The 24,754-nt window shown below is 43.5% G+C and overlaps 1 protein-coding gene across 1 annotated transcript in view; it reads left to right on the plus strand.

Moving 5' to 3' along the window:
- Nucleotides 1–5,578: 5,578 nt before the first annotated feature.
- The window catches only part of Cdk5rap1 (CDK5 regulatory subunit associated protein 1), a 29,110-nt gene continuing 9,934 nt past the window's right edge, over nucleotides 5,579–24,754 (plus strand). The window contains exons 1-10 of the mRNA XM_013514321.1: nucleotides 5,579–5,702; nucleotides 6,920–7,246; nucleotides 9,170–9,273; nucleotides 9,927–9,961; nucleotides 11,937–12,037; nucleotides 13,703–13,913; nucleotides 17,012–17,132; nucleotides 20,214–20,444; nucleotides 21,977–22,074; nucleotides 24,576–24,631. Coding sequence (XP_013369775.1) covers nucleotides 6,940–7,246; nucleotides 9,170–9,273; nucleotides 9,927–9,961; nucleotides 11,937–12,037; nucleotides 13,703–13,913; nucleotides 17,012–17,132; nucleotides 20,214–20,444; nucleotides 21,977–22,074; nucleotides 24,576–24,631 — 1,264 coding nt within the window. The 5' untranslated portion in view covers nucleotides 5,579–5,702; nucleotides 6,920–6,939. The remainder of the gene's footprint in view (nucleotides 5,703–6,919; nucleotides 7,247–9,169; nucleotides 9,274–9,926; nucleotides 9,962–11,936; nucleotides 12,038–13,702; nucleotides 13,914–17,011; nucleotides 17,133–20,213; nucleotides 20,445–21,976; nucleotides 22,075–24,575; nucleotides 24,632–24,754) is intronic.

Raw genomic sequence — 24,754 nt, forward strand, 5'->3', positions numbered from 1 at the left:
AAAGCAGCATACTGTTTATCTATTGCAATGTAAATTAACCTACAATTTAGCAGTTTAAAACCACAAACTTTTATTTCTTAGGTTCTGTAGGCCAGACATTTGAGAAGGGCTAAGCTGGGTCATTCTTGCCTCAGGGTCTTTCACAAGGTTAGAGTCAGTGTCTACTGGGTATGGTAGCACACACATGTAATCCCAGCACTCAGGAGGCTGAGGCAGGAGGATCACTGTGAGTTTGAGACCAACTTGAGCCACATAGTTCAAGGCCATTCTGAACTACATAGCAAGGCCCTGTCTCAAACCAAAAAAAAAAAAAAAAAAAAGAGCCAGGCTTCAGTGGCTGTTGGCAGATGTCTCACTTCCTCGCTGAATGGGCCACACCAGAGTGCTACTTGAGTGTCCTTAGGACATCGCAGCTGGCTCCCTCCAGAGTTGTGTGACTCAAGAGAGAGCAAGCAGAAAGCCACAGAGCCTCTAATGAGCCTCTTTGTATATCATAGACTAGCGGTGGCAAATCTACAGCATGGGTGCTGCAGTGGGTGTTTGCTTTGTTATCACTGAAAGCTCTAAAAGGTTCACCATCACTGTCATAGATGTCATTTCTGCTTTGTTCCATTCCTTAGTAGTGAGTCATAAGGGGCTGAGGATTTAGCTCAGCGGCACAGCGCCTGCCTGGCAAGCGCAAGGTCATGAGTTCGATTCCCGGTACCGGAAAAAAATACAAAAAAAAAAAAAAAAAAAAAGAAGTGACTCATAAGTCCAGGAAAGGGGAATTAGGCTCCACATCTTGGTGGAAGGAATGTCAAAGAATTTGTGGACCTGTTTCAGAACCACCACAGAGAGCCCCAGGACCCTTTCCTGCAGTAGGGAGGTCGGGGACCATGCTGTAGTGTGCTGGCTGGACGTGACTGTGGTGTGGTTCTGACTCTGCTTGTTTGTGTTGTCCAGAACATCAGTGACAGCAGTAACAATGGGTAACATCCACCAGGCTCTGTGCTAGGCACTGGGTACACACCTCATGACTACACAGTGAGCACCATTCCACTGGTACCTGGAGATTGAAGGAGGCGGGTGACTTGCCTAAAGTCACACAGCTATGAAGTGTCTGGGATGGGATTCAAATCCAGCCTGACAGACTTCAAAACCCTTGTTCCCCACTATGCAATAGAAATATAATATGAGCCACATCTGTAATTTTTTTTTTATTTTTTATTTTTCGAGACAGGATCTTGCTGTGTAGTTCAGGCTGGCCTTGAACTCACTATGTAGCCCAGGCTGGCCTCAAACTCAGTGATCCTCCTGCCTCAGTCTCCCAAGTGCTGAGATTACACACATTTGTAATTTAAAGTTTCCTAATCGCCACATTTAAAAAGTTAAAAAAATTAGTGAAAATATTTTAATATTTATTTAGGGCTGGGTGTGGTGGCGCACGCCTCTAATCCCAGCATTCGGGAGGCTGAGGCAGGAGGACTATTGCGAGTGCAAGACTAGCCTGGGCTACAAAGTGAGCTCAAGGCCAGCCTAACTGCATAGTGAGACACTGTCTCAGAAAAAAAGAAAAAAAATACTTATTTAGGCTAGGCATGGTGGCACACACCTGTAATCCCAGTACTCGGGAGGCTGAGGTAGGAGGCTCGCCATCAGTCTGAGGCCAGCTTGGGCTACATAAGCGAGTTCAAGGCCATCCAAACTACATAATGAGACCCTGTTTCAAAAAAACAAAAAACAAAAGCAAACCAAAAATTCCTTAAAGCTTGGCATGATGGCACACGTGTGTAATCTCAGAGCTCAGGGAAGCTGAAGCAGGAGTATCACTTCAAGTTTGAGGCCAGCCAGGGCTACATAGTGAGTCTCACACAAGCCTGAACTACATAGACCCTATCTCAACAAAACAAAACAAAACATTAATAAAATGTTAAACATTCCTTCTTTTGTACTATATTTTTGAAATCTAGTATATATTTTAAACCTACGGCATATCTCTATTCAGATGCCAAATTTTCAGTGGTTACTTGGTTTGTATTTGTATCTTACTTAGATGAACAAAGTAGATTCACATACTATGTTGTTCGAAACATTCTAAAATACCAATAATTGACTTATGTATCATGTTTTAAATTAAAATTAAAATGAATAAATTCTACTTGTTCACATTAGCTGCATATCAAGTGCTTGGTAGCCACATGAAGCTCGTGGCTCTTGAGGTATACTGTGTAGCTCTATGTTTGATTTTTTTTTTTTTTTTTGAGATAGTGTCTCGCTATGTAGTTCAGATTGGCCTCAAACACTTGTAGCAATCCTCCTGCCTCAGCCTCCAGAGTGCTGGGATTACAGGCTTGTGCCACCATGCCCAGCATTTACTAGTTCTAATTGAGCTTCACATGAAGAAACCAGCACACACGGTCATGTGACAAGCTAGAGCCAGAGCTGGTTCTAGGGACCCAGAGACATTTCAGCCTGCTCACCCATCAACCTGTCTATGCATCTGTCAGTCCACTATCCCTCTAATGTACACCTGCTCTGTGCTACCCCTTGGGGCTAGGAGGCGCTGTGGCAGAGAACAAGACTGGCAGATCCCTGTCCTCAGGAAAGAAACCCTTCAGAAGCTCCGACAATCCCAAGTATGATTTCAATTGGGACGATGTGGAGAGTACAGAGACCAGTGGGACCCAGGTGGGTGGGTGGGGCGTAGGGAGGTTTCTCGGAGTAGACACTGAAGCAGATGTCCACTTGAAGGAGCAGGCTTTACTCAGCTACTCTTGCAACAATGCTGTGGAAGAAAACAGCGCCAATCTCAGTGGTGACAGCAAGTAGCACTTATTTTCACACCCCTGGGCTCCACCTGTCTGTAGTTTGACGAGTGTAAGATGGGCTGGGCTGCGTGGTTGTGCTTCAGGCTTAGGTCTGTTCTGCGCTCCATTCTGAGCCCAGGATGAAGGGCACTGAAGAAGGACTCAGTCTTACCATGGCACAGGTCACTGGAGTGCAAAGGAGAGTGAGTTGCACAGGTACACACATGTCATTAGCCTGACGTCAGTGGGGAAGAGACGTGCTCCACTGAGGTGTGGGGTGGTGAATACTCCCTCAATACTACTTCGCCCTTTTGCAGACGAGCAGGAGTTAGGTGGAAGGAGTGAGCACTCCAGGCAGAAAAGCCAAGTGAAAGGTCCTCAGGTAGGATAAAATATGGGGCTCCTGGTATCCGAGAGGTTTGTTTTTCCTTTCTTTCCTTTTTTTTTTTTGGGGTACTGGGGATCAAACCCAGGCCCTTTGCCCAGGCTAGTCTCGAACTCATGATGATCTTGCTTCAGCCTCCCAAGTGCAGAAATTATAAGAGTGTATCACCATGCCCAGCCCCAGACTTGGTTTGAATTTGCAATCCTCCTTCCTCAGCCTCCTAAGGGGATCTGTTTCCATCACCTTTACCTCACAGGACATCACGCTGGTCCAGGAATCCACAGTCTTTCTACTGCCACAGTCCCCCAAATCCTTTCCTTATTTGCTTCCCTGCCCTCTTCCCACCTCCCTGCAGTGTACTTGCCTCACAGCCACCTAATACGCAAAGACACAGTCAGCACTCACTGGTTGTCCATGGTTACCCCCGTAAGCAGCAGAGTCTTCATGGGAGCCCAGCGACCTGATGTTTGATTATTCAGTACATGGCAAGACTGGATGCGCTAGTTGTGAGCACTAGCAGGCGCTGCACTGCTGAGCTCATCCCTGACCCAAAGGCATTAGATTTAGTGTCTGGTGAGGATTCACTTTCTGTTTCACAGATGGTGCCTTTTTTGTTTTGTTTTCATTTTTTTGAGACAGGGTCTTGCTATGTAGTTTATACTGGCCTTGAATTCACTATGTAGCCCAGGCTGGCCTTGAACTCATAGAGATCCTCTCGCCTCAGCCTCCTGAGTGCTGGAATTACAGGCCTGTGCCACCACACTCAGCTGAGGTCTCTTGGATAGGGGCCCTAATTCCATTTCTAAGAGTTCTACCCTTATGTCTCAATCACCTCCCAAAGGAACTTATACCATTACCTTGAAGGTTAGGATTTCAAGATATGAATTTGAGAGGGACACAAACATTTAGATTATAACAATATATGTGTAGTGAGCTCTAAATTGTTATTTATTATGAGTAATTGGCACACATGATTACAGAGGCTAAATTCCATAATTTTCCATCTGCAAGTTGGACACCCAGGAAAGCTGGTGGTATAAATGCCAGTCCAAATCTGAGGACTGAGAACCAGGAACATCAATGATGTACTAGTCTGAGGGCAGGAGAAGACGGATGTCTCAGAGTTTGTCCTTTCTCTGGCATTTTATTCTATTTGGGGCTTCAAAGGATGGATGATGTCCACTCACACTGGATAGGGTGATATGCTTTCCTGAGTCCACCAATCCAATATTCACAGACACAACTAGAAATAATGTCCCACCTGAAATCTGGGCATCCAGTGGCCCAGTCAAACTGACATACAAAAAATTAACCATCACAATGTTCTATGGTGTTTCCCAGAGTTCCTCAGCAGGATTAAGACCCAGATATGGAAAATCAGAAATGGATAGATGTGAGATATTTTGGAGTTACAGCTGGTAGATTGAATGTATAGAATGAGGGAAGGAAAAAAAATGACACTTTTAAGTTTCTAGTGCAATTGAAAGGATGGTTGGGTTATTTGCTGGCATGGGTCAGAACAGCAGAAACAAGTCTTCGGTCAGGATGTGCATAGAAATGAAGAGTCCTGTACTAAGTTAGAGATGGTCAGTAGATACCCAAGATGAGGTGACAAGCAAACAGTTGAAATTCCAGGGAGGGTCTAGGTTCAGAGGTGCTTCTGGAAGTTACCAAACTGCAGAGCAGCATTGTTTAATAAAGCAGGACAAGGTGGTACAAGCCTCTAATCCTAGCATTTAGGAAGGCTGAGGCAGGAGGATCAAAGCTAGAGGCCAGCCCAGGCAATTTGCCAAGATCCTGTCTCAAAAGAAAATTAAGCCTGGCAAGCACAGGGTCCTGAGTTCAATTCCAAGTAAAAAAGAAAAGAAAAGAAAATTAGGAGCTGGGCCTAGTGGCCAGGCCTCTAACCCCAGCACGTGGGAGCCTGAGGCAGGAGGACTGCTGTGTGCTTGGGGCCGGCTGGGGCTACATAGTGAGTTCAAGGCCAGTCTGAAGCATACAGCAAGATCCTGTTTCAAAAAAAAAAAAAAAAAAAAAAAAAAGAGAGGGGCCGTGCCTCGGGGTTCAATCCCAGCAATGCAAAACAAGACAAAAATGTCGAGCCATGTATGTGATTTAAAATGCTGTAGTAGCCTTGTTCGAAAAGAAACAAATTAATTCAAATCATACATTTATTTGAGCCAATGAATCTCAACTATTATTTGGCGCATAATCAATAGGAAAACTATTTGTACGCTATTTCACGTTTTTTTTTTCGACAGTAAATGCTAGTTTACACGTAGAGCACATTTGTTTCGCACTCACCACTTTTCAAGGGCTCAGCTGCCTCCTGCTGGCCAGTAGGCACCAGCGCTGCCATGGGGCCTTTCCAAAGCCGGGAGGCTGGGTTCACCCGGACCACACAGATGAAGCACTTCCGGTGGGACGTCCCGGGCGGAAGTCATGAGTACGCTTCGGGGGACGGCAGAGAGGGATCGAGAGCCCGGGTACAGAGCTTCTGCAGCGGGACGCCGGAACTCTCGGTTGTGGTGAGTGGCACTGGGGGCTGGGTTGGCCTGCGCACCTGTGTGTGGCCCAGCCCGGAGCAGAAGGGCACGCGGGGCCCTGAAAATGCGCCAGGCTCAAGCGGGAAGATGTTACTATGGCTCCGGCTCAGGACCTGGCGTCAGACCGTCGGGGCTTGTAGTGCAGCCTCGCAGCCTACTCCTGTGAAACCCTGGGCAAGTCATCTCTCCCTCTGAGCTCTGGCTCGGTTGCCTGTCAAGTGGGGATGATAGTAGAACTTGCGTTGCGTCGCGGGACGGCTGTGAAGGTTAAATGCAGTAATCGTGGAAGGGCTTTGCACCATACCTAACCCATTGTAACCACCCAATAAAACGCACGGGCCGTTGTTCCACGGTCATTGGCAGCTGCCCAAATTAATTGGAGACTGTGCAGGAGCTCCTATACTGTGCTATGCAGAGCGTTTTTGCTTTCTTTTTTCCTGAGACAGGGTCTCCTTGTGTAGTTCAGGCTAGTCTTGAACTTGCAGTGATTCTCCTACCCCGGATTTACTGGGGTTACAGACATACACCACCACACCTTTTTTTTTTTTTTTTTTTTTTTTTTTTAAAGAGACTGAGCCTCTCTGTGTTGCCCAGACTCCTCAAACTCCTGGGCGCAAGTGATCCTCCTACCTCAGTCTCCTGAGTAGCTAGTACTACTGTGTGTGCCACTGTGCCAGGTTTCAGATAATACTAAGAATGCCAGGCATGGTGGCACATGGCTGTCATCCTAGCACTGGTGAGGCTGAGACAGGAGGATCACAGCAAGTTTGAGGCCAGCCTGAGCTACATTAGTGAGTTTAGGGCCAGCCTGGATTACACAGGCCAGACAGGCCAGCCCTGTCTGAAAACAACAGTGACAATAACAGAACAAAAGATAATATTAGGGTTACCTTCTTACTCCTATCTATAACCCCAGCACTTGGGAGTTGAGGCTGGAGGATCACAAATTTGAGCCCAGTGTGGGGAATTTAGCAGTTTAGTGAGAGCCTGTCTCAAACAAAAAATGGGGGTAGGGTGGAGCCTGAGAATGTAGCCCAGTGTAAAGGTTCAGTCCCCGATGCTGTGGTGGCGTGTGGGGAAGAATGCCTTTATGGACTTTTGTGAGGAATAAATGAGTTAATGCACTTGGAGCGCTCAGAGCAGCAACTGGACTTAGTGTTCATAAGTTTCCATGATGTCTGTCTGTCATTCTTTTGCAGACCTTGGGCTGTTCAGCGCCATGCATTCTTTACAACGTGTCCTCCCAGTACAGAGGTCTCTGAGGCGGGGGCCGTTGGCTGCTGTGTCCTGGCTGCTGCTCAGGACCTGCAGGGCACATAGCAGCCTTCCCAGCATGGCAAGTCCCAGTCGAGAGAGGCAGGAGAATGGAGTTCAGAAGGATTTCAGCTCCAGGCTGGCCACTGGACCAACTTTTCAGCATTTTTTAAGAAGTGCCTCAGCTCCTCAAGAAAAGCCATCTTCTCCAGAAGCAGAGGATCCACCTCCCTATCTCACAGAGGAAGAACTTCTAGGAGGACAGAGAAAAGGTTAGTTTTACTTCTTTTTCTTTTAGGCTTCTTGCCTTGCTCCTTCCTGCATCCATGGCCTGATTGTTTAACTAGTCTCTTATTACAGAACTGGTTTTATTTATTTATTTTTTGTCTTTCTTTTTTTTTTTTGAGACAGAGTCTCACTATGCAGTTCAGGCTGGTCTTGAGCTCACTTTGTAGCCCAGGCTGGTCTCCAACTTGCAATGATCCTCCTGCCTCAGCCTCCTGAGTGCTGGGATTATAGGCGTGCGCCACCATGCCTGACTCAGAACTGGTTTTAGAAGGTCAGCAGTATGGGAAAGTTTCTTAGTTATGGAATCATCAATTTCTACAACTAACGTTAATGGAAAGAAACCCACAAGGCTGGGCTTAAGGTATAGGTCAGTGGTAGAATGCTTGCCTAACATGCATGGCATCCTAGCTTCAATCCCTAGCACTGCAGAAAAAAAGAAACTTCATCGTGTTGACACACAGCAGTTGGGGTAGAATTTCTGGGAGTCTTCTCTTTGGTTGTCTTACTCTCAAAAACCTTGCTGGCCGTGGTGGTGCACACCTGTAGTCCCGGCGCTCAGGAGGCTGAGGCAGGAGGATCACTGAGTAGGAGGCCAGTCTGAGCTACATAGTGAGTTTAAGGCCAGCCTGAACTGCATAGTGAGACCCTGTCTCAAAAAAGCCAAGAAACCCCCAAACAAACAAACAAGAAAACGCATCAAAACCCCAAATGCAAAACCTTGTAATTACTTAAAAAAATTTTTTTTTAAGCTTTTTGAGACAAGGTCTCACTCTGTGGTCCAGGTTGGCCTTGAACTAATGGCAATCCTCTTGCCTCAGCCTCCCAAGTGCTGGAATTACAGGTGTGCTATGCCATGCCTGGCATTACTTTTTATTTTTGAGATAGATTCTCACTAAGTTGCCAGGCTCAAAGTTGTGTCTTCCTGCCTCAGCCTTTCAGAATGCTGAGGTAACAGGCATGCAGCACCATGCCTAGTTATGATGTTTTCATTTTTTTAGACAAGAAAGGTGGGCCAAAGAAGGTTGTTAAAAAAATGTTTCCTTCCTTTTTTTTTTTGAAATAAGGTTTCGCTATGCAGTTCAGGGTGGCCTTGAACTCACTTTGTACCCCAGGCTAGCCTCAGGCTTATAGTGATCCTCCTGCCGCAGCCTCTGGAGTGATGGGATTACAGGGGTACACCACCATGCCTGGCTGAAAAGGAGGATTTAAACATGTGGATTTAAATTTATTTTCCTCTCAAGTGGATAAATAGTATCCATAGTCCTTCCTTTTACTAGTGATTGAACTCAAAGCCTTCACACCAAGCTACATTCCTAACCCTATTTATTTTGTATTTTGATCAAGGTCTCACTACTCAGTGTCTTGGTTGTCCAGGTTGGGCTCAGACTCGCAGTTCTCCTACCTCAGCCTCTCAGAGCACTGAGATTATAGGCATGCACTACCACATGTGCTCCTTTTTTGTTTTTATAACTATTTCCTAGATTCTCAGGACATGTTTTTTTCCCATATTTTAAATTACGTGGCTTATAATTCGTATATTTATATAATACAGTGTGTCTTTTGTTCTGAAAGACTGCCATTACTTTGGGGTACATCTGGCAGTGATGATGTGTTAGGATTTTTTTTTGTCTTTTTGAGACAGGGTCTCACTATGCAGTTCAGGCTGGCCTTGAACTCACTTATGTAGCCCAGGCTGGTTTCAAACTTGCAACAATCCCCCTGCCTCAGCCTCCCCAGTGCTGGGATTACAGGCGTGTGTCACCATGCCTGGAGATGCTTTAGGATTGAGGCAAAAGGGGACTTAGTGCATAACCAGTTGTCTCGGGTGTTTTAGGGACTTCACAATAAGAGAGCTTTTGAGACTTGTGACCTGGCCTGCTTACCCTGGAATCTACCTTTCGTTGCAGTCTACCTTGAGACCTATGGCTGCCAGATGAATGTGAATGACACAGAGATAGCCTGGTCCATCTTGCAGAAGAGTGGCTACCTTCGGACCAGCAACCTCCAAGAGGTATATTATGTGTTTCCTGTTTCCCTGTGCTTCTGGACCTGGGTTAGACTCTACATTTGTGCCAGTTCCTAGGTGTAGTTTTGGGAACAGGTACAGGCTGCTGAGAGAGTTCCCTCGAGTGAAGGGTGTACCATAGGGCTGACTGGGTTACTTTCCTTCCAGCTGTCTTGGAGGCTTTTGTTGTGAGACTTACCTTTAGGCAAAGACCTAAGTTAAAATTTGGTGTCAGGAGAGTAAATAGGGAGTTAGGGTATATTGTGTTCAGAGTTACAGTTGGGGACGATGAGAGAATTTGGAGGTAGCTGGTGGTTCATGACAGTATGAATTTTTTTAGGGCCACAGAACTGTACACTTAAAAAGTTAGGATGATAAATTTTACGTGTATTTTACCACAATAATTGTGAAAAGGGGGTTGCTGAGGGCAGTAATTCTGTAAGTGTGATTTTTTTTTTTTTGGTCTTTTTTGAGACAGGGTCTCGATATGCAGTTCAGGCTGGCCTTGAGCTCACTTCGTAGCCCAGACTGGTCTCTAACTCTCAGCGATCCTCCTGCCTCAGCCTCCCAAGTGCTGGGATTACAGGCATGCGTCACCACACCTGACAAGTGTGATTTCAAAGTGATAATTTCTCTTTTTTTCTTTACTGTCCCTTCAGGCGGATGTGATTCTTCTTGTTACTTGTTCTATCAGGTATGAATTTATTCTTTCCCTAGGAAGTGAATTTTTTTTTTTTTTGCACTGGAGATTGAACCCAGGGCCTTCATACTGGGCTACATCCCAAGCCATTTTAAATTTTTTTATTTTGAGAGAGGGTATTGCCATGTCATTAAGTTGCCCAGGATGGGCTTGGATTTGACCATCCCTCTGCCTCAGTTTCCCAGAGTGCTGGGATTTCAGGTCACCACTGTGCCCAGCGTGGAGTGAACCTATCTTTTGTAATCACCCCAGAGCTAAAGCACCCCGCTAGCTTGCTAATAGACATGACCAGAAGCCCCATGTCGGTAGCACTTGCAGTTTTCCCACAGTAGATATTTTGATTCATCCTGCTGACATCTGCTGAGCAGTACTGTGTGTCAGGTTCCATGAGAGCACTGCACACATTAACAATTTAACTGTCATGCAACCCTATGAGGTTAGTGCTCTTCTGAAGCCTATTTTATAGGTGATGAAATCAAAAGTATGCTCAGTCACGGAAGTTTTCCCGAGGTTTTTCCGTTACTGATGGCATACTTTTATAATATAGTCGTCCAGGTGGGAGTGTAGTTGGTGCCTGGGGGAGAATATTCTGAAAGAGATAGGTGGCATCCATCAGAGGTGGCCAGGAAGCACTTGACCACAGGAAGTTCATTAGAAATGAATATATACCCTCTGTCTGGGTTACTTTTCTCTTGCTGCTGAGGCAAAATACCCGATACCCAAAGTTGAAGGAAGAAAGATTTATTTTGACTCACAGTTTATAGAGGTTTCAGTCTATAGTCAGCTGGCTCCAAGGCAGGGTGGTGTGGCAGAGGGGCATTGTAGAGGAGAAACAGTACTTGGTGAAGCAGGATGGGCAGAAAGCAACAAGCAGCAAGTGAAGTGACAGATTCTTTCTGTCCCTTTATCTTGTATGCAGGCTACTTGCCTTATGACCCGTATCAGTCACAGGGACACCCTTACCCTACCCAGAACTGTGCCAATCAGCAGACTAATTTAGTAGTCACACACCCTTAATCCCAGCATCACACATTCTAGGTCCTGCCACCTTTGAAAAGACCCACCTATGACCACATTATAAGCCATAACACCGTCTTTTTCTTTGTTTCTGTGTACGAGGCATATCATTGTTAGTATTTCTATAGCTGGCTGTACTATCAGCTAATTAATACAACTTTTTGTTCTGAGAGCTCTGCATGACACTGAGCTTGGGTGATTTGGAAGTGAACTCTCCCTCCATGGAGACTGGCTTTAGGGAGCTTGGTCTGATATAGGAAATAAGATAAAGAAATAGATCTAACATCTGACAAAAAATACTAGATTAAAAAGAAAGACAGTAAAAGCCAAATAGCTTAGTAAAAGGAAAAGTATAGTTAAAAATGGAAGGGCACATAAAAGGAGGAAAAACTAACAGACAGTTGTGGAAGGCTTTACAAGATTTAAACTTTTTTTTTTTTTTTTTTTTTTCATTTTGAGACAGTGTCTCATGAAGTTGCATAAGTTCCTCAGGCTGGGCTTGAACTTTCAATCCTCTGAAGCAGATTTTTTTGTTTTGTTTTTTGAGACAGGGTCTTGATATGTAGTCCAGGCTGGCCTTGAATTCACTATGGGGCCCAGGCTGCCCTTAACCTTGTAGCGATCCTCCTGCCTCAACCTCCTGAGTGCTGGGATTATAGGTATGTCCCATCACACTTGGGTTTTGAAGCAGATTCTTTTTGCGTTTTCATTACAGGGTTGACGACAGGATTTGTATGTGTGCAGGGAGGGTATCTGTCACTGTAGGAAAAGTGAATTGGCAAGTGAATATGGGAAGTGGTTTTTCATGGGCCCCTGCTTGCCTTCCCTAAGTCTAAAGGTAGATGTCATTTAAAGGGTTGAAGGTGGTTTTATTGCCTTTCCATTATCTTATTTTCTTAAATTGCTCTGTAGTTTATTTTTGGCTCAGTTTTGCCTCTGTTGGTTTCTGTAGGGAGAAGGCTGAGCAGACCATCTGGAACCGTTTACAGCAGCTGAAAACCCTAAAGACAAAGAGGCTCCACTCTCGGATGCCTTTGAGGATTGGGATTCTAGGTATCGGGTAATTTGTAGGTTTTGTCTGTTTTGCGACTTGGACTCCATGTGGCTTTATATGCTAGTTTCCTTTAGAGGTAGGATTCTAGGATGTGGAGAACCTTTATACACCCCATGCAGTCTTTTTGTTTGTTTGTTTGTTTTTTTTTTTTTTTTAATCAGGGTCTCATTATGTAGTGTAGGCTAGCCTTAAACTTACTGTGTAGCCCAGGCTGCCCTCAAAAGCACAGTCATCCTCTTACCTCAGCCTCCTGAGTGCTGGGATCACAGGTGTACACCACCCGCAGGGCCACCCCATGCAATCGTGTTCTTAATGTCAGAGGCTGTGAGATTAAATGCACTGAAAGTCATAAAGGGCTTTATGTAGTTCCTGAAGTAACAGGTGCTTAGAAAGTAGTATGTCCTTCCTAGAGCCTGATGCAGCCCAGAGTGGTGGCACAGTGATAAATAGGGTGGAGTGTTGTAGTCTGAAGGGGCAGTATAAGTTTACAGCATAGGCACCCCCTACATAGTGAGTTCAAGGCCAGCCTGAACTACATAGCAAGACCCTGTCTTTAAAAAAAAGGTGGTAAGAACAATGGGCTATGGCATGTTCAAAGATAAGAGGACTATTTTAAAGAGGATTAATAGCAATATGTCTTTTACTGTAATAATTTTTTAAAGGCTTTTAAACATCCACCTTATTTTTTGATCATATCTTGTATCTGTTAGAAATTTCAGAAATCTCAACGATAAGCCAAGAGTTGGGCGTATGGTACACCACACCTGGCCATATGTAATATGTATCTTTTTTGTGACTGTTTTATGTTACTTTGCATAACGTCCTCAAGGTTTACATGCTACATGTGTAGATCATGTGCAATAATTTCCTTCCTGGCTGGGGGTGGTGGTTCATGCTTATAATCCCAGCACTCAGGAGGCTGAGAGGCAGGAGGATCACTGTGAATTTGAGGCCAGCCTGAACTGCATAGTGAGACCCTGTCTCCAAAAGATAAAAGTCCTACCTTTTGAAGGCTGAATAATTTTCCATTTTGTGTATACACTACATTGTTTATTTGTTCATTTATTGATGAACTCTTAGGTTATTTCTACCTTTTGGTTACTGTGAATGATACTGCTTGGTATGAACATGGCTGTACAATGAACATGGGTGTATAATAAGAATAATTACTTATTTATATTTTTTGAAATGTGCTTTTGCTATGTTGCTCAGATTGGTCTTGAACTTTTGGGCTCAAGGGATCCTTCTACCTTAGCCTCTCAAGTAGCTAGTAGTGTAGGCATGTGCCAACACATGACTGCAAGAGTAAATAATTCTTTTTTTTTTTGGATACAAGGTCTCACTTTATAGTCCATGCTAGGCTTGACCTTGCTGTGTAGCCAGGATGCCTCAAACGTGAGATCCTTGTGTCTCAGCCTCTTGACTGCAGAGATTATAGGTGTGTCCCACCACACCTGGCTAATAATCTTCAGTTGAGAGAAAAATGTGGTCCATGTCTTGAAAGGCATTTGATAAGTTAGGTGTGGTGCACAAACTGGAAACTTTAAATTCTTAGGAACATTTCTGTGTGTTGCTCTCCAACCCAAGGTAGAGATAATGCATGCTGAGAAGATGCCCTGAAACCAGATGAGTTTGTAATCTGGTGCCTGTTCTTTTCCTCCCAGGCTGCATGGCTGAAAGAATGAAGGAGGAGATCCTCAACAGGGAGAAAATGGTGGATCTCTTGGCTGGTCCAGACGCCTATCGGGACCTTCCTCGGTTGCTGGCTGTTGTTGAGACAGGACAACAAGCTGCCAATGTGCTGCTGTCTCTCGATGAGACCTATGCTGATGTCATGCCAGTCCAGACAAGCCCCAGTGCCACTTCTGCCTTTGTGTGAGTCTCTGCTCCAGACTTGGGAGTGAGCCTGTCCTTTCCTTCTCACTTTAAAAATAACATGTTATTTATTTATTTATTTATTTATTCATTTATTCATTTAGGTATTTGTATGTATGTGTATGCATGTGGCACTAGGCATTGGAGCCAGGGCCTTCACACTGAGCTATGGCACCAGCCCTTTATAATGTTTTTTATTTTGAGACACGGTGTCGCTAAGTCATTTTAATTGCCCAGGCTCAGCTTGAAATTGGATCCTTTTACTTCAGCCTCCCAGAATGCTGGGATTACAGGTGTGAGTCACACACCCGGCTAAATTAGCATGTTATTTTATTGCATTTAAAAAGGAGGATGCCAGGCATGGTGGCACATGCTTATAGTCCCTGCACTTGGGAGGCTGAGGCAGGAAGATTGCCATGAATTTGAGGCCAGCCTGGGTTACCTGAGCCAATTCACTACTCTACACTACATAGCAAGACCCTCTCTCAGAAACAAAAACAAAAGTAAAAAGGAGAAACACATGCACATAGCATGTTACAGAATACAGCATACAAAAAATGATATAGTAGTAGTCTCTCATGCTTATCGTCCTTAGTTTCCTAAGCTGCTTCTCAAAGACAGCCATGTGCATCATGTTTTGCATAATTCTCTCGGAAATACTCCCTACATATGCATTTCATGTACCCATGTGGTGCTTACTCTGCTGTTTTTCATAAATAATAGTATTCTCTTTTATATTCTTTTTTGACTTTAGAAAGTGTCTCGGGCTTTCTTTGAGAGCTTGTTTGGAGGTTCTAGCAGGGGTGTGCAGCTACTCGTATACCCTTAACCAAGAAAAGGTCCTCCTTTACTGGGGGTGCTCGTCCTTTTTGACCGAGCGCACAGCTTCAGGAGGGACGCACATGGGGCATTGAGGGAGGAAGGGGACACCTGCCTAGCCAGCCAGATCAGCCGAGTCAACCCTGGTGATCAATGGGGTGACAGATGTCGCACTCACATCCACCTTGGGCTTTCCTGATTTAAAACTTTTTTTCTTCTGATCTTTTAGATTTAAAAGAAAATAATCCAGTTATTCAAACTTAATGAAGAATGTATGGAAAAGATAGAAAACCATAAATAAGAAAGTAAGAGAACTGGGCAGGATGGTACATGCCTGTAATCCCACTATTCTGGGAAACTCAGGAAGGATTTAATGAGACCCTGTCTAAAAATAAAAATGGGGTATATAGCTTGGTGCAAAGGCCCTTGTTTCGATTCTTAGTAAAGAACAAAAAAGAGAAGGAGGAGAAGAGGAAAGGGTAAATTCCCTGTACCCTCACCACCTATCGACAAATACTGTCACCATTTGGTGTGTAGCATTCCTGTCCTTTTCCTTTGTGTGTATGCATATGTGCTTTGTATGTGTGTTTATTTCTGAAAATAGATTTGCTGTACTTAGTTTTGTAATCTTCTTTAATGTATTTCTTGTAGCATGATATTTTGTTTTTTTTTTTTTTTTTTGCGGTACCGGGGATCAAACTTACAACCTTGCACTTGCCAGGCAGGCGCTTATGCCACTGAGCTATATCTCCAGCCCCTGGCATAACATTTTTTATAACAAGTTGTCAAGTGTCCTACCATCATTTTTGTAAATAAAGTTTTATTGGAACACAGCCAAGCCCATTCTTTTATGCATTGTCTATGGCTGCTTTTGCCACTTCAATAGTAGAGTTGAGTAGTCACAACATACATTATGTACTGCAAAACATTGAGTACTTACAGATTTTTTTTTAACAGAAAAACTTCGGCAACTATTCATTTTAATTCTACTATTGGAATGTTTAGTAAAAGTAATAGCTAACATTTGTTTAACAATTCTTCAATGAACATTTTTGACACATACCTGTAATTAGTTCCTTAAGATAAATTGAGGCTCTTATATATAGGATGCAAATAGAGGGATTTAGTCAGGTGTGGTAGTACACACCTGTAATCTCAGTATTTGAGGAGGCTGAGGCAGGAGGATCACTATGAGTTTGAGGCCAACCTGGGCTACATAGTAAGTTCAAGGCCACCCTGAACTACATAGCAAGACCCTGTCTCAAAAACTAACCCCCTGCCAAAAAGAGGGATTTAGTTACCTAGCAGTTGGATCAGTAGTATATGCAAAATGCTGAACCCTGCATTTTAAATCTAAGGTCTCCCCCTCTTACACATACATAAACACTTTGTAACTTTTTTTTTCTTTTTCTTTTTTTGAGGCAGGGTCTTGCTATGTAGTCAGGCTGGCTTGAACTCACTATATAACCCATCCTGGCCTCGAACTCAAGGTGATCCTCGTGCCTCCCTCCTGAGTGCTGGCATTACAGGTGTGTGCTACCATGCCTGACCTATTTTTTTCTGGTCTAGAAGCATTTATTTATAATCTGGATTAGATATGAAAATTTAAAAGCATGCATAAAAGCAGTAGAAAGTCCATATGTGGTAGTGGCAGTATATCCTCTTCCTACTCTGCTTCCTCAAGCAGAGGCCTATGTGCACCAGTTGTGGTTTGGTTTGTGCTCTGAGGTTACATGCTAGTTTTTTTTTTTTTTTTCGTTGGTCAGTACTGGGGATTGAACCCAGAGCATGCTTGGCAAGTGCTTTACCACTGAGCTGATCTCCAGCCCCTTTTAAAATTTTTACTTTAAGAGAGGACCTCACTAAGTTGCCCAGGCCAGCATTTTTTTTTTTTTTGTCTTTTTGATATGGGGTCTTGTTATGCAGTTCAGTCTGGCCTTGAGCTCACTTTATAGTCCAGGCTAGTCTCGAATTTGCAATGATTCTCCTGCCTCAGCCTCCCGAGTGCTGGAAGGCTAGCTTTGAACTTGTGATCCTTTTGCTATAGTCTCCCTAGCTGGGCTTACAGGTGTGTGTGCCACCATGCCTGTCTACATACTAGTTTTTAAAGATAAAATGTACCTGCTTTAGTGCTTTATAAATGGCAGATTGGTCCAGTTTGATCATAAAGACCAAAAGATTCAGAGCCAAAGAATAATTGGGGGAGCTGTGACTTGCTCCTTGGGAGGTGCTAAAGTTCTGTGCTCCTATTAGTTAAGTTTTGGTACTTTCCTCCCCAGGTCAATCATGAGGGGATGTGACAACATGTGCAGCTACTGCATTGTTCCTTTCACGCGTGGCCGGGAGAGGAGTAGGCCTGTTGCCTCCATTCTAGAGGAAGTGAGGAAGCTTTCTGACCAGGTAAAAAGCTCTGCAGACTCTCTTACCTATAAGCATGTTTTGGAAGGATGAGGACAGCTCTTTAGTTTTACAAGCTGTGCTGTCTGTAAGTTGCACAAGTTTGGGAACATGCCTGGCTAGAAGGAAATGCCTGCATATACATCTTTAATTTGCTGCTCTTGAATTATGGGCTGATCCAGTGTGACGTTGCCCAGGAGGGAGCACAGCACAAAGGTGAGTTTAGAATCAGGTAACTAAATATGAACTCTGGATCCACCATTCTTTGCCATGGTGCCTAGGCACAGATCATTTAATCATCTTTGAAATACAGTTTCTTCACCTTAGAAAAGAAGATAAAATAATACCTTTCTTGTAGGGTAGTTGGAAAGATGGAAGAGGTGTTTTTAAGTTACCTGACACATGGCAGGTTTTCAAGAAATGACATATTTGTCTGTCTGTTCTGGGGGACCTTCCTGTTCATTTTAGGAATGAAGGGGTAAATACATTGAGACAGGGACGAAATCTTTTGTTCATTTTATCACCAAACCAGCTCACTGGTTAAGGGGCAGAGAACAGTTAGGGGAGTGAGTTGGGTCTGAGGCCAGAGGTGAGAGACCTGCTTGTGTACTTCCTGTGGGGAGCTGGTCTCAGCATTCTCTCCCTAACCCCAGTCCTGAATCTTCTTTCCTGCAGAAGAGGAAAGTAGCTGGGGATATGGCACTTCTCTTCTGGGGGGCTTTCCCTGTTTCCTTGCCTGTCTGGCTCAGGAGCCATGGGAACAGGTAGGCCAGTTTTAAGTCAGCTGCGAACCTTGTGCTCCTGTTCTGGCCACGCTGTCCTCTCTTCTGTTCCCCTTTCATCCCCAGGTAATCCTGTCCCTGACTTGATCCTGGTTTCTCACTGGCCTGTGAAGCCTTCTCTGTACCTCACTTATCCAAGTGCTTTATGCCCAACCGTGATTTCTTCCTTTCTCTTACCGGGTCCGCCACAGTGCAAAACGACTTTGGGGTAGATACATTGAGATGGGGACGAAATCTTCCTAACTTTTCTAGATTGTTTGTGTATAAGGGGAGGCTCTTAATAACACTGAAGTGAATCTTTGTAAAGTCCAGGCCATAGAGTTGTGGAAAACTAAGATTCTGCTTGTGTTTTTTTTTTTTTTTTTTTTGGTTTTTCTCCGGTATCGGGAACCGAACTCATGACCTTGCGCTTGCCAGGCAGGCGCTTTTGCCGCTGAGCTAAATCCCCAGCCCCTCTGCTTGTGTTTTAAAGGACTTGTTAATCACTACTTTTGGTGGTAAAGTAACTTTTTAAAACAACCTTTCTCTTTCATTCAGATTTTTAGACTACAGTTACAAAGAAAATGGAATCCTATAATATTGTACCTTTAGCAGAATAACAGAATGTCCATTTTTTCAGCCAAACAATGGTTATTGTTTGGCAATCCTCTAAGTAAATAGCTTTTTTGTGTGTGATGGGGTTTTGCTCTGTTGCGCTGGCCCTGGAATTCCTGATGGTTTTGCCTCAGGCTCTTGAATACCTGGAATTACAAGCATGTGCCCTACTCAAAGCAGTTTTTTTCCAGACATCTTTTTTAGCCTTTTTATATGACATAGTTTTTTTTTTCCAGCATTGAAGATTGAACCCAGGGTCTTGAGTGTGCTAAACAATTTGTTTTTATGTCTCTTTTTCTGTGTGCATTTTATATAGTTTTATATTCAATTTTTTAATAAAAAATAAATTTGTTTTTGAATAATTTTTTATTATTGTTGTTGTTATGATTATTATTGTTATTATTATTATTTTGGTTCTTTGAGACAAGGTCTCACTGTGTAGCCCAGGCTGCCTTGAACTTGCAGTGATCCTCCTTCCTCAGCTTCCTGAGTGCTATGATTACAGTTGTGCACCACCATGCCCAGCAGAAAAATACGTAGTCGTGTATTTAGGGGTGAAAGTATGATTTCTGCAAATATTCTTATAAGCCTTAAACAAAAAGAAGTGTGTAGCCCTATCTTCCAATATTTCTTTGAGATAAGATCTTACTGTGTTGTCCAGGTTGGCCTTGTACTGTTGGACTTAAGTGATCCTCCAGTTTCAGCCTCCTGAGTAGGTGGAACCATGCTGGGCTTGCTAATTAAAAGTTAGATGTAAAACCTTGAGATACACGCTATAGTTTTTGGTGTGAATACTTCAAAGACTCTTGTAATATTCATCTCTTAGAATGTGTCATAAATTAACCTTTTTTTTTTTTGGTTTTTCTCCGGTACCGGGAACCAAACTCACAACCTTGCGCTTGCCAGGCAGGCGCTTTTGCCGCTGAGCTAAATCCCCAGCCCCTTTTTTTTTTTTTTTTTTTTAATGTCTTTTTGAGACAAGGTCTCACTATGCAGTTCAGGCTGGCCTTGAGCTCACTTTGTATCCCAGGCTGGTCTCAAACTTGCAATGATCTTCCTGCCTCAGCCTCCCTAGTGCTGGGATTACAGGTGTGCACCACCATGCCTGGCTTCTTTTTTAGGCCTTTGAGATAGGGTCTCACTATGTAGTTTGGGTCAGCCTTGAACTCACTCTGTATTCCAGACCAGCTTTAAACTTGTGGCAATTCACTTGCCTTAGCCTTCCGAGTGCTAAGATTACAGGCATGTACTACCGTACCGTGCTCATTATTGTCAAACATTGAATTTGTCTTCAGGTTTTTTTTTAATTTATTTTATTTTTGAGACAGGGTCTTACCCCGTAGTTCAGGCTGGCCTTGAATTCACTATGTAGCCCAGGCTGGCCTTGAACACTTGGCTTTAATTTTTTTTTTTTTTAATGGAATATTGTTTTTTTTTTTTTTTTGGTATTGGAGATTGAACTGAGGTCCTTATGCATGCTAGATAACTCCTCTACCACTGAACAATGTTCCCAGTCCCCTAAATAGTGTTTTGAAGGTTAACTTTTACTGAAGATTTTATTCTGAAGCTCAGTTCTTTAGATAAGATACCCAAGCTTGAAATTATATAGGTGGCTCTTGGTAGGTCCAGCTAATATTTAATTAGTGATTTGTCAGAAAGCTGCTCAACAAGTTTTTAACTTGCTTCCAACATATTTTCTCTTTTTTAGGGGCTAAAAGAGGTGACACTTCTTGGTCAGAATGTTAATAGTTTTCGGGACAATTCAGAGGTTCAATTCAACAGTGCAGTATCTACTAACCTCAGTCGTGGTTTCACCACCAACTATAAAACCAAACAAGGAGGGCTTCGTTTTTCTCACCTTCTAGATCAGGTTTCCCGAGTTGATCCTGAAATGAGGATCCGGTTCACCTCTCCCCATCCCAAGGATTTTCCTGATGAGGTGAGTGTTGTCATTTAGCTATGACAGTGTGGTGTCAGTATCCTGACAGCTCTGTGGAACTGGGCCCAGCAGGGGTGCAGCAGAGACCTGAGTGTTGCTTGAAGAATCCTGTGCTGTGTTGCTGTGTCATTCTCTGGAAAGATTTAAAGTCCTCCAAGGTCGGGGTGGAGCTAGGACTGGTATGGAAGGATCCTGTGGGATCATGAGGGAGATTTGATTGTGAGGTGGGCAGCCGCATGGTAGTGATAGTGGTTTGGTGGTGGTGTGCAGACAGAAAGGAAGGCACTGAGATGTGGTGGGAAAAAGCCCAGACTTTAGCTGTATGCAAGTCTGGGTTCAAATCTCAGCTGTTTCCCTACTTTACAGTGGGTTTGTAAAGATGATTTTCAACTTGTCATTCTCGTGTAGGGTTGATGATGACCCCTGCTTTATGTTGTTGTGAAGTAATATAATGTAAATAATATAATTTACACAGTGCCAGACTTTGAGTAGTTAGCCCACATGTAAAAAATCTTTTTTTTTGATGGTTTTCTGTTTTGGTGAAATGTTTATCTCAAATGTTACTTTTTCTCTCTTGGATTGTTTTTCTTGATTTGTAGCTTCTTTATGTATTCTTTTTGTTTTTTCTTCTTTATGTATTACAGATTTTTTTTGTGGGGGCGGTCTTTTTGAGATAGGATCTTGCCATGTAGTTCAGGCTGGCCTTGAGCTCACTTTGTAGCCCAGGCTGGTCTTGAACTTGCAGTGATCCTCCTGCCTCAGCCTCCCAAGTACTGTTCTTTATGTATTCTTGATATAAATCTTATGTCAGTATGTTTTCAAATATTTTCTCTAGCTTTATTTCTTCCCCGCCTCCCTTTTTTGAGAGCAGAGTCTTGCTGTATAGTTCAGGCTAGTCTTAAACTCACTGTATAGCCCAGCTGGCCTCGAACTCCTGGTGATCCTCCTGCCTCGACCTCCTGAGTGCTGGGATTATGGGCATGCGCCACTACACCTGGCATAATTTTAATTGCTTGATGGTGTCTTTTTTTTTTTTTTGAGACAGGGTCTTGCTATACAGTTCAGGCTGGCCTTGAGCTCACTTTGTAGCCCAGACTGGTCTCGAACTTGCAACAATCCTCCTGCCTCAGCCTCCCAAGTGCTGGGATTACAGGCGTGCACCACCATGCCTGGCTCTGGTGTCTTTTAAAGTGGTTAAGTAGTTTGTGAGTTAGATGAAAGAAAAGTCATCTTTTCCTTCCTTGACTGTTGGCCCTTAGGTCAGTACTACCCATGAGCAGCTGTGGCTTGAATCTGACTTGCGCTTGCTGTCTTCCCCCTACTATTTGAAAGGAAAAATGGCATCAAGTGAAATGTCTGGGGCAGACAGAAGGCAGCTTGGGTAGGAGTTAGGGATTTGGGTAATTTGTATATTTGATTAATTAATTTTTTATTTATTGAGAATTGACCTTAAAGAGAAACAGTGAGAGTGATACTCCTTTCTGCAAGATTCAGTGGTAAGACTTGACTGACCCTCAATGTGTTCTGTTTAGGTTCTGCAGCTGATTCAAGAGAGAGACAACATCTGTAAGCAGATCCACCTGCCAGCCCAGAGTGGAAGCAGCCGTGTATTGGAGGCCATGCGGAGAGGGTCAGTCTTATTTGGAGAGGGCATGCAGTATCTTACTCCTGTCTTTGTTTTTTAATGATCAAGCAATGTGTGTATTGCTAAGAACTGAGCATAGTTTGTGAGCTAGGTGAAAGAAATGTCATCTTTTTCTTTGCTGACTGCTGACCCTTATGTCGGTACTACCAGGGAGCAGCCCTGTGGCTGGAATCTGGCGTATGCTTGCTTCTCTTACATGTAGCTGCTCAGTACATGTTTATCATATGAGTAAACCTACAGACCTGGAACTTGCTTTTGCCCACTCCATAATCATAGGCTAAGGACTGGGTCACCCATTTTAATATTTTTTAGCATATTTACATTGGTTAAATTATCTATTTATTTTTGTGGTATTGAAGATTAATCCTAGAGCTTTGTGCCTGCTGAGTGGTCCACTACTAGGCTACATCCCCAGCCCTATTTAACATTTTAAAATTATCTACTATGTACCATGGTTGGCGATTTTAACCCTTTAAATAACTTTCTTTTTTTCTTTCTTCTTTTCTTTTCCCTCCCTCTCTTCCTTCCTTCCTCTCTCCCTCCCTTCTGTGTTTCAGTATATAGTGCAGAGTGGCCTTGAACTTGCTATGTAGCCCAGGCTGGCCTTGAATTCACTAACCCTTCTGCTTCAGCCTCCTGAGTGCTGGGAGTATAGGTAGTGCCTGGCAACCCTATAACTTTCAAGAATAAAAACAAGTCATTTAGGTTTTGGAATTTAAATGTTACTTTGTTCACTGACTTTGGGGATATTTAGTATTGCAGAGATAAGACTGCAAAGAATGTGACCTACAGCAAATTATGTAGAACTAGTGCTTTACCTTTCCTTTCTACAGTTGCAAAGAGTTGTAGATATCCTCTTAAATGTTTAATCTGTTTTAATTTATTAAATAAAAGGGCTAGGAAGTTAAACAAATTCAGGGCAAGGGATATGGTTCTGTGATAGAGTATATGCCTAGCATGTGTGAAGCCCTGGGTGCAATTGCACACCACTGGAAAAATAAATTATAGCCTCTAGATTAAGGACAGGAACATTTTTATATGCCTGTGTAATTGTGATGTTTAGGTCCATGCCCAGTACACACTAGGTCTTCAAATGAAACATAACGAGGTAAATGGATGGACATAGGGATAGATGGATGGATGAATATGGACAATACACAATTCTGAGTCTAATCAAAACTCCAAAGTCATTTAAAAAGCTACAGTGTAGCTATAGTTTATAGAGACAAGACTTATTATTTACCTCTTAAATGCATATAATGGAAAAAGAAGAATATTCCAAAAGGGTGGAACTGAATGCTTGCTGGGTAAATGCAAATATTCTACCTCTAAGCTACACTTCCAGCCCCCCACAACCATATTTTCTCACTTAGAGTCTCACACTAGTACAAAGAAGACCTAGTGTTTACACATAAAGACTCTAAGGACCAGCACTTGGGAGGCTGAGGTATGAGGATCACTGAGAGTTCAAGGCCAATCCAGGCTACATAGTGAGTTCTAGCCCAGTCCAAACTGTATAGCAAGACCCTGTCTCAAAAAACAAAAAGCAAGCAAGCAGACAAAAAAGAGTCTATGGGCGATGCCAGACTATGATCAATAAAAGATGATTTAGCTATAAACATGCTGACTGCTGGTGGAGAATTCTGGGCAGCTTGCTGGGGCTCTCACCAAGTCCTGGAGCTTTTGAAGTTGCTTTCCTGTCAGTCCCCCAATGCCCAGGTCCTCCTCATCCTCTTCTGGCTGGGCATTGATATTGCCAGTCGATGGACCCTGTTTGATAAAAAACTCTTCATACTGGTCCAAGAGAAGTCCATGAAACATCCAGGCTGAGAGCTGCTTATACATGACCCCATGACACACTGCCAGGGCTTTTTCTAGTGCACTCCGAACAGGAGGCAGACCCCACAACCGTGTTTGTAGACTGTCTCCAGGATCTGACCTCCATGAATCTTGGCCCTTCTGAGATGGATAGTGATCCTGTTGCTGCGCATGGCTTGTGTACTGTTCAGTGAACTTGGTGAAGCGAGTTCATATCAAACGCTGATATGAGTGTTACTGTGCCAAGCCGGCAGAGTCGATTGAGGACGCTGTTCTCATAGAGTGGAGAAATGGGAAATCCTGGGACACATACAGGCGCTTGTTCCGAGTGAAAATGGACCCCGGGTAACCGCTCAGAGCCAGGAGCAGTTTGTGGATCATCCCACAGCGGACTTGGGAGTCCCTAGATGCCACACCCTCTCCTCTAGCACCTCTCTAACCAACAGCTGGGCCCAGCCAGGCCGAATGCTCTTCCTATTCATGGCCTCTAGATTAGATAGGGTTTGATGAAAAGCACTGAGATACTTTAACATAATTCTGAACTGAGCTGTGTGGTTGAGAAGTGATTACATTTGAGAGTTCATGTGTTACTACTCGTTTTAAAAAATAAGATTAATTTAAAGAAGATTGGTTCATCTAGGCCTTTTCTTTCTATTTTTTATTTGCAGGTATTCAAGAGAAGCGTATGTGGAGTTAGTTCACCATATCAGAGAGTCTATTCCAGGTACTTTAAGAAATGCTGATAGGAGTGTGTTACTGTGCCACAGTACGTAGTCTTCTCGGTCCGATACAGGCTTGCACCATCATGCCTGGCTGCCAACCTCTTTGACTGTTCCTTATGACACTA

Source organism: Chinchilla lanigera, unplaced genomic scaffold (assembly GCF_000276665.1).
Source record: "Chinchilla lanigera isolate Chin_1 unplaced genomic scaffold, ChiLan1.0 scaffold00021, whole genome shotgun sequence".
NCBI lineage: Eukaryota > Metazoa > Chordata > Mammalia > Rodentia > Chinchillidae > Chinchilla > Chinchilla lanigera.